Below are 15,909 nucleotides of genomic sequence, written 5' to 3'. Positions count from 1 at the left end.
GACCCATTATAACGGCTGAAATTTCATTTAAAAAATATGCTAAATATTATCATTTTCAATTTGGAGGAGAAAACACTTCAATTAATTATACTCTCCCTCTCTTATTTGTTTTGTTTTGAAAAAAATAGATAAACCACGATCATTAAAGGAAGTGTTAGTTCCGGCGATGTGGTTTGTGGTTTAGTGAACACTCACAACACTCAAAGAAAAACTCACACAAACCAAGCAAAAAGCGAGACACACAAGATCGGTAGACCTCGGGCTCATGTCCCTCTCGCCTACGTCCCGGGGGCCAAGCCCCGAGAAATAAATAATCCACTAAAAGAGGTGAAAATACATGAGTACAAAACACTTGTCACTCACTCACTCAACAATAATGAACACTACCCTTTCTAAATTGTCTGGTGCTCACACACTCTCCTCCAAGAGTTCCCCAAGAGTCACACCTACAATCTACGAGCAAGGTAGCTTTATATGACGCCTCAATGTCCCCAAATATAGCACATACCTCTTTTAGAATCTCCTGCTACTAATTTAAAAATCGCCGAAATTAGTCACTGCAACTCCCTCGTTGTAACATGAATTGCAACATACTGCCCTCGATCAGCGACTTGATCGAGTTCGCTACGTCTATGGACGACCTCAAGACCCATCAACCTCCCAGTCATTCTTAGTTCGAGTCGATGCGACCCAAATCTCCCGATCCCGATCGCCGAGAATCTAGCCTACCTCCTCGGGTTCCTCATCACGCTAGCCCCTCGCAGGGGCGACGTCCCTGTGCGTCTTCACGAAACTTGCCAAACTTAGTCTTCAATTCACCCTAAATTTGGTCTTCAAATATTCTCCAAACTTGATCTTCAATTCACCCAAGTTTGGTCCTCAAATCTCTGTTAATAGACTTCAATGATTCTCATCAAGGATTCTTCAAATCATATCTTCATTCACACCATGAATAGATCTTTCTTTAATTAAGCTCCACCATATTTAGTCTTCAATCAAATCACCTAAATATGGTCTTGATATGATCTTGTCTTCAAGTTGTAATGCATTGCCAAAAATAACTCCACCAAGATCTTTAAGATAGCTTCACCATGATCTTCAAGATATTTGGCTCCATATTAGAGACTTACTAAAAATAGCTCCACCAAGATCTTCAAGATGTTTGCCTTGCACTCCAAGTCTCCTTGACATGTCACCATGCTTGCCACATCATCAATTATGCTTTGTCACCTTATTTGCCACGTCACTTGGTCTAGGTGTCAAATCATGCAATAAATAGTGCGGTTGCACTAACAGAAAGAAAAAGGAGCCGAAGGCTCTACAAAAGATAATCACCAGTGGTGGTAAAAGAAGAAAAAAACAGACCAAAAAGCACAAGATAAGAAGAAACCTTAAAAGAGGGATCCTTTAGGGAGGTACAACAAAGCAAGAGCTAGATCTCACCCAGGGAAGACGGGTACGATGACGGGGCGACCTGCCCCGACTCTCTTGTGCTCAGGAAATCCAGACTCCTCTTAATCTTTGACACTGGCTCATCAAGCTTTATCTTTTTTGACTCAGGAGCTTCATTGAACCAAGAAATTAACATGCACTCAATTTTTAAGATAATGGAGACAAACGGTAGACAATTAGAATTATAAATGTGTGCATTTCTTTCAATCCAGATATTCCAAATAATAGCTCTCGCAAGCATGTTCCAAAAAGGAAGCCAAGATTTAGGCATCCTGTTCCTCTAGTCTCCCCAAAGGTCTTTAAGAGACATAGGAGGGCAACAATCCCCAAAGAGCTGCCCAAAGTAGCTCTAGATATGCAGGGAGAAGGGGCAAAGAAGGAGGTGATCAGCGGTTTCTACCGCCGCATGACATAACACACAAGTGGTAGATTGAAGAGAATTACATCTACGCAAGGCTAAGTTCTCAAGTGTCAGAATCATGTTATGCCAAGCTAACCAGTTGAAAAGGTTAATTTTTTTAGGGCAAACTCCCTTCAGAATGATAGGTGTTTTGTTACACCGCAAACCACCATCATTCAAGAAATTGTAGAAGAATTTTACAATGAATCTACCATTTGCAGAGAGAGTCCAACGTTTTTCATCCTTCCCATTGGAGATGCACGCCATGGTGTTATTGATAAGGTTGTTCCAATTAGGGGAATCACTCAGAGGAATTCCAGGCCTTCTAGTGATAAAATCCCTAATCGAATCCTCCTTAAATTGGGAAAGTTGGAACAGATTGGGCCATATGTCCGCAGGAGCGCGTCCCTCAACCCAGTTCTCTGGCCAAAAATGTGTGGTAGCGCCATTACAGACAAGAGAGGATAAATTTTTCCTAAACGCAGGGAGGGCATGTAAGATGCCATTCCAAAAGAAAGATCGCCTACTACATTGCCTGTGATAAAGGTTCCACATTGGGGAAATACGGAAATAATTTTCACGAAGGATGTCATCCCCACACCAGTGTACCCCTGAGGCTATCTTCCACCACCATTTTCCCAGTAGGGCAGTGTTAAAGGTTTGCAAGTTAAGAATTCCCCACCCTCCTTGCTTTCTCGATCGACATAGTCTCTCCCAGGAAACTAGTCTGATTTTACTCTGGTGAATGTTAGGGCCCGACCAGAGGAAATCTCTGCGAATCTTGTCAATATTCTTAGCAACCCAAGAAGGGAGCTTGAATATTGACATCCAGTAGGTGGGGGTAGCCGTAAGCACAAAGTTAACCAGTGTGAGCCTTCCTCTCTTATTTGTCATTTGTCCATGAGAAAAATACTCTACAGTAATACCATAGAGTTAATAGCCTAGTGGCATTTATCCCATTATGAAAAATGATTGTAAAACATTTAAAAATGGTCAAATTTAATTTTTGTGATAGTTAAGGCTTGCTACCCAAGCCTTATATTGCTAGGTATAAATACATATGTTGAATGATCATGTTTTTTGACCTTGCGCACATGCTTTATTATATAATGTTTATTATTTTTGTAAAAAAAAACACACACACACACACTAATGCAACAATGGTAAAGCCCGATACATGTTTGAAAAATATCGCCCTAGTGGGTTTAGTAATCATAGTATAAAAATTACAATTAAACACTGAAAAAAGTTTCACAAATGCTGCAACAAAGACAGAAACAGAGAGAGAAATCAGTCCGTCTCACTTATTTCCTGACCTTTAATGCTTGATGCTAATGACATGTGAGAATGTTAATTAACTATACGGCCCAAATGCCATTCTTTTCAAGTTCTCCACGTCCCCGGAGTTCCAACTACGGCCAGATGGAACACCAACTTTCAAATCTTCAGGGGGTACATCTCCTTCCAATACTCGAACCACCTGCTTAGTTTCCCCATTAATAAAAAATTAATGAAATCAGGTTTGAACATTTTGAAGTTGGTTTGGAAGACAATCAAAAGTAGAGAAACTTCCTAATGAAATTAATGATACTTTTTTTAAATTCACAGCTGGATCAGAACTTATTCATTGCAACTTCATGAAATGAAATGTATATATATCAAGGTTTTCAAACCAAGACCGCCATCGACCCGGAGAAGGATAGGGGTCAGGGGTCGAGGGGTTCAACCGGGGTTGAACCAGGGTCAATAATTTTTATTAAAAATAATATAATTTTTAGTTATATATAATTAAAAAAATTAAATATTGAAGAATAAAAAATAAAAAAAATAAAAACATGATTTTTAAAAATTTAAGCGAGTATTTTATATAAATAAATATTGAAGTACACCACATTAAAAATTGTAAAATACACCAAATAACATAAGAATAAACTAATATAAAATTAATTGAGAAACATAAAAATATTCACAAGGAAATACATAACTAAAAAATTCATAAAAAATTAAAATAAAAATATTTCCTTGGTCTCTCCCTTCCTTAGTTTTATAATTTTACATTATAACCCCAAACATTAATATATTATAAAAATAAAATAAGAATTAAAAAAATTTTTGGTGCAAACCCGGGTTGATGACCCGGCCGGGTCACCGGGTCACCGGTTCGATCGCCCGGTTTGCCGGTTCAACCCCGGTTTTATCAAAATCCAGTTTTATATATTGAACCGGACCGGTTTTAAGGCCGGGTCCGGGTCAACCCGGTCCGACCGCCCGGTCCGGTCCGGGTCTGAAAACACTGATATATATTGAGAAATTTTATGAAGTGGAAAGAGTACCCGACTCATTGGAGGTCGATTTTCTGCAGAAATATGTACACAAGCAGCAGCACAAGCGACCATCCGGTTCATCTCACTAGGATTATAATTCTTCCCCAACCTTGGATCGACGAGAGGCTCATAATTGCCTTCCTCTAAAGCATGTGTGAGCGAGGGCCTTGCCTACAGTAACAATTAAGCGGTCAAATTTGTCACTGCAAAAGCAGTGAAGAAGATATGATTGAATTTGCCACAAGCAAGAGACTGACCCAATCAACCAAGGCAATAGGCCGCCTTCCTGTGATCAACTCCAGAAGCATGACCCCGAAGGAGTAGACATCTGCTTTATCTGTTAGCTTGCCAGTAGAAAAATATTCCGGTGCCAAATATCTGGAGGAATTGACAGATTAGTTACGTAATACGGAAGAAGAAGAGTTTGTGTTACTTACAGGGAGAGGGAGAGGGAGAGGGAGAGTGAAGTAGTGCAAGTTTTATTAGAATTAGATGATAAATTGGGCAAACAATAACAAGACACCGGCCTCAGATACAAGGTTATCCACACGAAAATGTTCTTTTCATATAAAAAAACCAAGAATAATAATACTAAGCAACAGAAATATCATTTGAACAATCAGAATTTTTAAGTGATAACATGTTTTTGTTAAAATTAATTATGAGAGACCACCCTCCTAAAAGCGACAAATCAGATCAGACAGACAGATGGGCCCACGGGTCCCTCATCACAAATCAAATATTGTACAGTAATTACGAAATTCATCCCTCCTAGATCGAACCCGTAATTTCTCTTTATCTCGCTCTTAAGGTGAGCGCCTCTCACTAATTGATCTGTATGTCTGATCTGATCTGTCGCTTTTAGGAGAGCGGTCTCTCGTTACTACTGAGAGAAGGGAATGATAAATTTCAGTTACCCGTAAGTTCCCATGACTCTGGTTGAAACATGTGTGTTGTTATCATATACAACTTTCGCAAGTCCAAAGTCTGCAACCTGCAAATAGTTAGATATTCATTAAATAAAAATGTTGCCTATGAATCAACAACAGACATATATAATATCAAGAAAGCATCAGTTCTTTCATAAATTTTAGTTTCCTTTAAATAAAAAAAAATAAAATAAATTTTAGTTCCCTGAAACTTTTTTAAGTTGCTGAAATCACTAACATTGTAATTGAAACAATAAAATTACACTTATTTCTTTTTGGGTAAATGGGATAATAATATACAAGAAAATAGATTATATTTAATAATAAAATTTTAACGTTATTAATTATCACATATTTAAAATATAATTATTTACTTTAATTTATTATAATTAAATATTTCAAAAAATAATTTACTTTAACGGTTAGTATTTGCTTATTAATTTTTTTAATTAAATATTTTTATTAAATAATTATAGTTCAATTATTGTACTTTGAATGTCACTAACTAATTTAATTGTGACATTCAAATGTTTAAAATAAAAAATAAAGAAAAAGTTTCATCGTAAAATAATTTTAATATCATACAAATTAAAAAAAACATCGTGGTTTCCAGTTTTTTTAAAAAAAGTCAGATGTTTGTTGTTTTCCGTTTTTAAACTGTGATTTCTCCAATTAGCCAAAAAAAGAAAAAAAATCGTTAACAAGCTCTTAACGGTGTTAACTTACATGAGCAAAATGGTCAATTTAGTATAAAAAATGTTAATAGATTTTAAAAAATATACATAATTTTTCATGCCAAATAAGACGACTTTTAAATAAATTGACTATATACCTCTGTGAGTTAACATCGTGAATGACATGTTAACGGTCTTTTTTTTTTTTTGCTAAATGATAAAACCACATAGTTTAAAAACAAAAAAACCTATGTATTTTTTTTTTGCAAAAATGGAAAATCATAATTTTTTTTTAAATTTTACCTTACTTTTATTATTATTAATTTTAATTATTATAATTAAATATATTAGTTAATTTAATTTTTAAATATATTAATTAAATATATTAATTTAAAATAATAAATAAATGTGAAGAGATGGGTCGTATAGGCATTATACACCCCTTATCCCCATTCCCCCAATTTTGAATAATGGGAATCCCAGTGCTTTGATAGGATGGTCTAACCATCTCATTAAAGCGATTTCCATTGGCCCAATTTAAATAAGGGTTAATATGGATATCTCATTCTTTAAAAAATTATAATTAAAGTAAAGTGGAAAGATATTTATATTTTTTTCTTCTTTTTTTTTTGGTGTAATACCTTTGGTTTACTAAGTTGGATAGCGAACATTTTAAATTTTAGCAACAAATCCATCAACAAATAATTATAAGAAAGAAATGATAATTAAAAATTTCTCACCTTCGCTTCAAATTTGGAATCAAGAAGAATATTGGCCGCCTTAATATCACGGTGAATAATTGTGGTAGGATGGCCTATAAATAGAACGATGAAAAAAATTAAGACAATGTTATGTTGCTCTCGACAGCTACAATTAGCACACGCATATTTCAAATAAATCAAAGCGTACTACAAGTATAGCAAAGTAACAGTTACTCACAATCCTCGTGCAAATAGGCCAATCCTTTCGCAGATCCTAAAGCAATTTTTAATCTTATAGACCATTCCATAGCTGGTTGACCTTCCCCTGCAAAAATCCAAATAATATATTAAATTTAAATGAAGAAGTGAATGCTAGAAACTATAAACAAACATCTAATTAAGCTCTTCAATTTATTTCATATATAGTTTCCTTGCTAGCTAGTACTGAATAAATTAGAGATGCTTGGTTCATGGTTGGTGAAGTTGGTAGCAGACGCCAAACACACTCTAACAAGAATTTAACTGATCAGGTTTATTCATTGCACAGTTGATAATAGATGCATGTCAAACACACACTAACAAGAATTTTACTCTGTTTTATTCATTGCACCCATGAATTAAGAAAACAGTAAAAAAATTTGAAAGTATTACCGTGCAAATGGAACTGCAATGTTTTGTTAGAAACGAACTCATAGGCAAGCAGTCTCCGCTCTCCAGAAATGCAATGTCCTATTAATGAGACCAAGTGTTTGTGATGCACATGACTAATAATGTTAACCTCTGCCTCAAACTCACTCTGCCCCTGCTGAGCTCCAGATTTCAATTGCTTGACTGCAATCTCTTTATCAAATGGAAGCACTCTCTCTTCATGGAATGGAAGCACACCCTTTTTATCAATTGTAACCACTCCCTTATGCACAGGGCCAAAACCACCCTCTCCAAGAAAATTAGCACGAGAGAACGAATTTGTTGCCTTTTTTAGTTCTTCATAAGTAAAGGCAATGCCAGGACGTGGGCAAGTTAAAGAATTATCAGGACCTGAAGAGCTGGATCCCGTTTGGAGACCATGATCAGAACGAGGAGGAGCATTCCACTGACTATCCTGAGCCTGACCACCATTCGTTTTATCTGCAAAAACACACAGACCAATGAACATAAAAGTCAAGTCGATTCATCTGTCGAATCCATAAATGCCTACCAGATATAATAGCAAAACTTGTGGGTGCATGGAGTCAGCAGTAGTGATAATGAAAATGAACAACAAAAGCCATTAAGTTATGATAAAAATTACGCTAAACAGATGCAACTCTTGTATAATTCTGTAATTATCAATAGCATTCTGAGATGTAGATAAAGTTCATTTTTTTAATAAAACTTAACGAAACTTAGCTGTATATCAAATTAGCAGTAATGATAATGAAAAATAACAACAATGAAAGCAAATTATGCTCGTAATTATACAAAACATATACAATTATTGAATAATTCTACAGTCTTCAAAAGCCTCCTGAGTTGCAAATAGAACCAGATTTTGCAAAATGATCGTAAGAAAGGCCAAGTAATTTTTACAAATGTCATAGTTGGACCTTCTTAACTTCGTTTCATATGTAAACCATAAAATGAGAGATTTCTGAAGTTAAGGCAAAAAAAATTCAAGCTACATTCAACTTCAGTTCATCCAAAGGAGTTCTGACACGAATGTGTTTGTAAATCAGTTAAGAATTGAAATGAATGTTTGAGGTGTAATCATGATGGTGTGTGCATAAGTTCGAGGCAAGGTTAAGGAAGTTGAACCGAGTTGATTGGGCAAGGGCCAGTAAACCGGGCGGGCTCGGCGGGTCCGGATCGACCTTAAGCTGACTCGTAACCGGCCCAACTAACAGTGCCGACCCACCGGTCTAGGGCGACCTGGCCAATCCAATGGTGACCAGTGACCAGCCCGGGATGCTCAAGATATATATATATATTTATAATCATGTGAATGAATGAGTGTAGTAGTATCTGCTCTGTTTTCTAATGAAACTTCTGGGTTTTTCCTATCTTCCTTTCCTCTTCTCCTTCACCTCATCAAGTTTGTAGACAATAAAAACCATTTTATTTTGAAACCTCATTGTTGTTAACCAGATCTCCAGTCTAGTATAAAACTTGGAGAAATGGGAGAAACAAGTAAAGGTAGTACCTTTATTTTTTTGAGAGGGAGATGGATCATTGTTCTTCTCTTTCAAAGCCCATCCAACATCCGTTTTAACTGTTGAAAATGCAGGAACACTTAGATCAATGAACATAACAGTCAAATCAGTTCATCTGTCAAAGGAGCTCTAACACCAGAAGATCATTTTATTTTGAAACCTCATTGTCGTTAACCGTATCTCCATTCCAGTATAGAACTCCGGGAAATTGGAGAAACAAGTAAAGATAGTACCTTTATCTTTTTGAGATGGAGATGGATCATTCTTCTTCGCCTTCAAAGCCTGTCCGCCATCCGTTTTAACTATTGAAAATGCAGGAACACTCAGATCAATGAACATATAACAGTCAAGTGGGTTAATCTGTCAAAGGAGCTCTACTACCAAAAGATCATTTTATTTTGAAACCTCATTATTGTTAACCAAATCTCCATTCCAATATAAAACTCGGGGAAATTGGAGAAACAAGTAAATATAATACCTTTATCTTTTTTAGATGGAGATGGATCATTCTTCTTCTCTTTCAAAGGCTGTCCACCAACCGTTTTAACTATTGAAAATGCAGGAACACTCAGATCAATGAACATAACAGTCAAGTCGGTTAATCTGTCAAAAAAGCTCTAACACCAAAAGATCATTTTATTTTGAAACCTCATTGTTGTTAACCAGGTCTCCATTCTAGTATAAAACTCGGGGAAATTGGAGAAACAAGTAAAGATAGTACCTTTATCTTTTTGAGATGGAGATGGATCATTCTTCTTCTCTTTCAAAGCCTGTCCACCATCCTCTTTAACTGTTGAAAATGCAGGAACACTTAGATCAATGAACATAACAGTCAAGTCAGTTCATCTGTTAAAGGAGCTCTAACACCAAAAGATCATTTTATTTTGAAACCTCATTATCGTTAACTATATCTCCATTCCAGTATAGAACTCCGGGAAATTGGAGAAACAAGTAAAGATAGTACCTTTATCTTTTTGAGATGGAGATGGATCATTCTTCTTCTCTTCCAAAGCCTGTCCGCCATCCGTTTTAACTATTGAAAATGCAGGAACACTCAGATCAATGAACATATAACAGTCAAGTCGGTTAATCTGTCAAAGGAGCTCTACTACCAAAAGATCATTTTATTTTGAAACCTCATTATTGTTAACCAAATCTCCATTCCAATATAAAACTTGGGGAAATTGGAGAAAAAAGTAAAGATAGTACCTTTATCTTTTTTAGATGGAGATGGATCATTCTTCTTCTCTTTCAAAGCCTGTCCACCATCCGTTTTAACTGTTGAAAATGTAGGAACACTCAGATCAATGAACATAACAGTCAAGTCGGTTAATCTGTCAAAGGAGCTCTAACACCAAAAGATCATTTTATTTTGAAACCTCATTGTCGTTAACCAGATCTCCATTCCAGTATAAAACTCGGGGAAATTGGAGAAACAAGTAAAGATAATACCTTTATCTTTTTGAGATGGAGATGGATCATTCTTCTTCTTCTCTTTCAAAGCCTGTCCACCATCCGTTTTAACTGTTGAAAATGCAGGAACACTCAGATCAATGAACATAACAGTCAAGTCGGTTCATCTGTCAAAGGAGCTCTAACACCAAAAGATCATTTTATTTTGAAACCTCATTGTCGTTAACCAGATCTCTATTCCAGTATAGAACTTCGGGAAATTGGAGAAACAAGTAAAGATAGTACCTTTATCTTTTTGAGATGGAGATGGATCATTCTTCTTCTCTTTCAAAGGTTGTCTACTATCCGTTTTAACTGTTGTAAATGAAGGAACACTCAGATCAATGAACATAATAGTCAAGTCGGTTCATCTGTCAAAGGAACTCTAACACCAAAAGACCACTTTATTTTGAAACCCCATTGTTGTTAACCAGATCTTCAGTCTAGGTATAAAACTAAACTAGAGAAAATTAGAGAAACAAGTAAAGATAGTACCTTCAAGACGAGACCGAGATGAATCATTCTTCAAGGTTTTCGGAGCCTGATCAACATCCATTGTAACTGCAAGAACACTCATATCAATGAACATAAAAGCCAAATTGGTTCATCTATCGAATCCGTCAATGCCTACCAAATGTCATTGTAAAACTTGCTGGTGCATCGAATCAGCAGTAGTGATAATGAAAATGAACAACAAAAAATGTAAATACTGACAAAAATTACACTAAACAGATGTAACTCTTGTATAATTCGATCTATAATTATCAAAAGAATTTTGAGATGCAGATAAAGTTAGATATATTTTATTTTATTTTATTTTAAAAAAAATAGATAAACCAAGATCATTACGCAAAGGAAAGGTATAACGACACCGTCAAAAGTTAGATATTTTCGTAAAATTTAACAAAACTTGGCGGTATATCAAATTAGCAGTAATGATAATGAAAAAGAAAAACAAAGAAAACAAATTCTTCTGGTAATTATACAATACAAATACAATTATTGAATAATTCTATAATTTTCAAAAGCCATTTGAGATGCAGATAGAACCATATTTTGCAAAATGATTGTGAGAAATGCCAAGTAATTTGTGCAAATATCATACTTTGAGCTGCTTAATTTCGTTTCATATGTAATAAGCCGTAAAATTAAAGAAAGATTTTTTTCCCAGGTTAACGATAAACAATTCAATCTCCATTCCGCTTCTTTTCATCCAAAATGCCATTATCTCTTGAAACCTTATAAGCTCTCCATCAACCAGATCTCTATTCCAGGTATAAATGAAACTAGTGAAAATGAGAGACACAAGGAGGAATAAAGATATATAGTACCTTTACGATCTCGGGGTGTACTTGTAGGTTCCGACCGGCACCTACAGTTCCAGTAGAGAAAAAGCAGTATCAACAAAACCACCGATCCCACGATGATCAGAGCAAGCACTAGACTAGACATTTCTTCACAAATAAACAAGATTGAGATCGAGTTTTGGCCAATTAATTATCTTTATATATAGCAGTCGTACATTAATTCCCTCTCTCTTTCGTGTTAATCCTATCATAATTGATATTTTGCATTCATTGGATCATGGGTTCCACAATCTTTGTTGTTTTCTGCAGGTTGTAAGGAATAAGGAACCTTCCTCCAAGAATATTATCACTTGACTATTCAAAAAGCCTTGAAGCTCACGCATAATTTTCTCCACTGAGCAACCATGGATTACTCAATAATATCAGTCTTCAGTCTTCAGGTGTGGACCTTGTGGTTTATATTTGAATCAAAAATATCTTTCCTTTATCATCTACCAAGCAGTGAAGCACAAGAGAGAGTGTGGGCTGGTTGGCGGTGGTAGCATGTGGAAATATAAATGTACCATATATATGCTTGTATTATGGTATGATATGCACAGTGATTATTAGGGTGCTAGAGTAAGACCTAATTATAGGTTAGTTGAGTTGATTAGTTTTAGTTTTGTTTTTAAATGTTTGTATAAGAGAAATGTCGGGACGATCGGTATTGCTCAGCCATCGCTACACAAATCGATTGAATCTATTACATTAATTTTTAAAAATAAAAATATTTTAAAAGAAAACCTTATCATTCTCCCTCAACCCCTCACGCTCCATAGTAACAATCATCTTATAGTTTACAATAAACTATAAAGAAAGAGGTATTGAGATTTGTTTGGAGCAGTGGGCAAGCCACCAAGTGAGGTTAATTCTGTAGCAGGCTAGAAACACCGCTCAACTCCAGCACCATGTGCTCTCTGCCCTCACATTTCTGAGCTTGTCGAACTTACATCTCTCACCTCCTTAGGAACCGTTATAGCTCTGGCTTTTAAGCGCCCTTTGATGGTAATGTCGACGTGTTATCTCAGAGTCACGTAGGAGTGGCGATCTCATTTTAAATTTTTGGAGTGTGTATTTTATTTGGTATCTGGCAAAGAAGGAAAAGAGCTCGCAGGAAGGGATATAGATGGGTAGAATACCCTATTTAGTTCTTTAATGTGAGTCCATTATGTCTCTCTATGGTCATCTAATATAATTTTGTTCTTAGTGAGGATCCTTATATTTTAACATCTGAGGGATGTAAGTCCCTCCCTCTAATAATATATTTGTCTCAGAAAAGTTCCTAGGAGGAATTTAAATTTTTAAATGTTAAAATAAAAGATACTGGCTTAGATATTCTACTAGGATGAGATATGTACGTATCTTTGTTAGCTGTTGTATGGTGCCTTTGCATGCTAGCACTAAAGTGAAGCGCTATTTATGAATGGACAGCTATAATACCACTTACAAAGTTTTATAGGAAGCTTCACATGGGAAGTGGCACCCAAAGCTCTCGTATTTGTTCTTATTCTTGTCATTCTCCAATCTATTGTCTGTCCCAAATGCCGACCAGCACTTATGGAGATACCTTTTCAAATGTTAGATCTTTTGGATAGATATTGATATAAACTTCATTGTTCTTTTTATCAAAAAGATGCATGTAAAAGTTACGCACCAATCTAGAATATAAATGATGCAACATGGAATATAAAATAATAATGCTTTCTTAACAAAATGCATGCATCATTAATTATATATATAAAAATTTCTATAAAATTTAAAAGGGGAAATAATACTCCAATTTATCTGGACACAACCAACATTTATAGTTGTAGGCAAATAATCAAACCTCGTTCAGCAAATCGATAATACAAAATATCATTAATAGCTAAATACAATGTTTTTATATCTTTTGAAATTCAACTCCATATAAGGCGCCATGCCAGGATATGTTTTATTTATAAAAAGTAAGCTTATCAATGGTTTATATAAATGTAAAGGATCAATAACTCCCTCTATAGTTTTGCAATTGAAGACAAGATATCATAGTTTTGCAAATGACCAAACGATGTTTACTTTTGAGGGTGAAAAACTTTTGGAAGGATATAATGCCTCAACAATTAATATTTTATAATATTCTTAGCTATATTTTTTGAAAAAACTATAATTAAAATTTTATTTATTATTATTTGATGGATATATATGTCCTTAACTGTTTTCTTTTCTAAAATATAAAATTTATCTTACTTTAATTAATTTATGATAAAATTAAATTACGTAAGTTTTATTTTTATCACATTTATGACATAATTAAATATCCACTAGTAAATGATAATCGTTAAGCGTAATGTTATAATTCTAACATTACAATCTAAAAATCCTGGAGACCCAGGATACTTTTAGAACACTAGGGTATTAAAGGTAGAACATACCATTTTATTTCTTAAGAAAAAAATTATTTCAATCTTTTTTAAAAATTCTTATATTATTTTTAGTATTTTTAAATTATTAACAATATCAATAAATATTTTTTCATCGGTTACAATCACTCTCAAGAGTGTACTAAGGAAGAGAAGTATGTATCGTTTAAATTTTATGTTATTTTATTTTTAATCATTTTTACTATATCAAGTAATTGATTGTGTTTATTTTCTTATAACCATCGCTTTAGCAAAAATGATTTTTCAAAAATTAAAATAATAAAATTATTTTTCACAATCAACTGTTTCATGTGAATGATTAAATGGATTAAGCTATTATTTCTATTAAGAAAATTTTAGCATCTCAACCAAAATACCGAAATTGAATAGATACTTTTCCATCAAAAGATGAGAAAAATAAGTTTTCACTACGTTTTTGGATGCATTTATAAAAAAAATGGATTAGAGAACGATCTCAAGTCTATTATTTTTCAAGTTTCATATTTTATTTTTTATAATTTTTACTAAGTACAACTCAAACTAGGGGACTTCAAAATTTTATTTTTCAAACTTGGGTTAAAATCTTGAGCGGATACCATATAATTGTCTTGTATTAAAATGAGTATCCAATTCTGATTTGTATCTTTTAGGATACCAGATATTGATTTGTTATCTTTGGTAGGATACCCACGGAATTCTGGCATTAGGTTGCTGATGTGGCCACCAGAAACGACATGTCAGCATTGAGCTGGCACTAAAGGGCCTTATGTGGACACATCACACTTGATGTGGACGCCATGTCAACCCCACTTAGCCACATCACCGGCCACATCAGCGACAACATAACATAACCCCTCTTTCTTCATCCCGAGAGTGAGAAAGAGAGAGAGTGTGAGACGGAGCTAGAGGGAGACGTAAACTTCTCTCCACCGCTTCACGGCGGCCTTGATCTTGAGATCTTCATCGAGAGAGAGAGAGAGAGAGAGAGAGAGAGAGAGAGACCTCGAACTCTCTCCACCACTTCACTCCTGGCCTTGATCTTCGAGATCTTCATCCCGAGAGAGAGAGATGAGTACTGCATGCATGTGGGCTTCCCCTCTAAATCTCCTTCATCTTCTTACTAGTAAAGAGCAACTAAAAAGGCATACTTAACCAATGGTTTTGAGCAAGAGAACTCGCTTTCTCATGGCAAGGGCTTGGAGGCCTCTCTCGCTTTTGTTTTAGGACGGCATGTAATTTGTAATTTTCTGTTATGAAATTTGCTAACTTGTAACATTCATTTTAATGTCTCCAAATTTCTTTGTTTATGATTTTGGACTTTCTGAGTTGGACTCTGATTTATCTTTGAGTCAGGTATAACAGTCTCCTGTTTCATTATGTTGTGGTTGACTATGTAAAAATATTTGTGAAATGAAATCTTTATCACAATCTTGTAAAAATACAATTCTCACAAAGGTCATGCATATTTTAAGTTTTACACAATTTTCATTATAAAAATCTACACAAAATGCACCCATTGAATTTTCCTTCTTAGTAAGGGGTTTCTTTACCTCTCTTTCGGCAATATCTCGGGAGGTATCATGGGGCCTTGGTCACTCTTTGGCACAAGCAATCCCTATCTTGTGTTGGGTTTAGAATGCTCGCTAGATGTTGCCAAAAACTGCTCACACTCGTAGAATAATCATCTATGGCTTCTTCGGGTGGTTGTTGTTATAATACAAGGTTGAAACATCGCGGCAACATGGCACCCACTCAACTGCCACTTTCTACAGGTACAAGTTTTTTCTCTAGTATCAACTACAAACAACCCATTACTGCCAAGAACATGGTATTTTGTCTTCACCTGACCATGTAGTCTGATAGGACCAACTCAACTCTTTTGCTTTCTCTAATTTTTATAATTCTTCGGTAATGTTTTGTTGACAACCATGCATGGCATATCTTCTTTTTTGAATTCTCACCATTAATTTTGTATTGATCATCTCATTCATAGTGATTATTCCTTTTATTTTAGCTCAAGTATTTAATAAGTAGCACTACGTG

The 15,909-nt window shown here is 35.0% G+C and overlaps 1 protein-coding gene across 8 annotated transcripts; it reads right to left on the bottom strand.

The window, feature by feature from the left end:
- Positions 1-3,016: 3,016 nt before the first annotated feature.
- On the bottom strand, positions 3,017-11,626 carry LOC120261254 (proline-rich receptor-like protein kinase PERK3). 8 transcript variants are annotated; one of them, XM_039269060.1, is made up of 17 exons: positions 11,453-11,626; positions 10,617-10,682; positions 10,368-10,436; positions 10,122-10,193; positions 9,879-9,947; positions 9,634-9,702; positions 9,391-9,459; positions 9,148-9,216; positions 8,903-8,971; positions 8,660-8,728; positions 7,132-7,608; positions 6,719-6,805; positions 6,520-6,593; positions 5,094-5,170; positions 4,434-4,554; positions 4,186-4,347; positions 3,017-3,332 (listed from the first exon to the last, which is right to left on the bottom strand). In XM_039269060.1, exons 1-17 carry the CDS (start codon positions 11,571-11,573, stop codon positions 3,207-3,209), a joined length of 1,866 nt encoding a protein of 621 aa, XP_039124994.1. In that variant the 5' UTR covers positions 11,574-11,626; the 3' UTR covers positions 3,017-3,206. The 8 variants fall into 8 exon arrangements, with proteins under 8 accessions (XP_039124994.1, XP_039124998.1, XP_039124996.1 ...); XM_039269064.1 differs by lacking the exon at positions 11,453-11,626 and adding an exon at positions 10,753-10,787; XM_039269062.1 differs by lacking the exon at positions 9,148-9,216.
- Between the last annotated feature and the right edge of the window lie 4,283 nt (positions 11,627-15,909).

Source organism: Dioscorea cayenensis, chromosome 5 (assembly GCF_009730915.1).
Source record: "Dioscorea cayenensis subsp. rotundata cultivar TDr96_F1 chromosome 5, TDr96_F1_v2_PseudoChromosome.rev07_lg8_w22 25.fasta, whole genome shotgun sequence".
Classification (NCBI taxonomy): Eukaryota; Viridiplantae; Streptophyta; class Magnoliopsida; order Dioscoreales; family Dioscoreaceae; genus Dioscorea; species Dioscorea cayenensis.
This window is presented reverse-complemented; position numbering and strand designations above follow the sequence as displayed.

What these genes read in the sequence shown, in the direction of transcription:
- LOC120261254 (XM_039269060.1), bottom strand. Translation starts at nt 11,573, where the DNA reads ATGTCTAGTCTAGTGCTTGCTCTGATCATCGTGGGATCGGTGGTTTTG. An exon ending in TACACCCCGAGATCGTAAAG is followed by an intron (nt 10,683 to 11,452) that starts GTACTATATATC and finishes GTGTTCTTGCAG; the next exon opens with TTACAATGGATGTTGATCAG. An exon ending in ATCGACCTCCAATGAGTCGG is followed by an intron (nt 3,333 to 4,185) that starts GTACTCTTTCCA and finishes GAAACTAAGCAG; the next exon opens with GTGGTTCGAGTATTGGAAGG.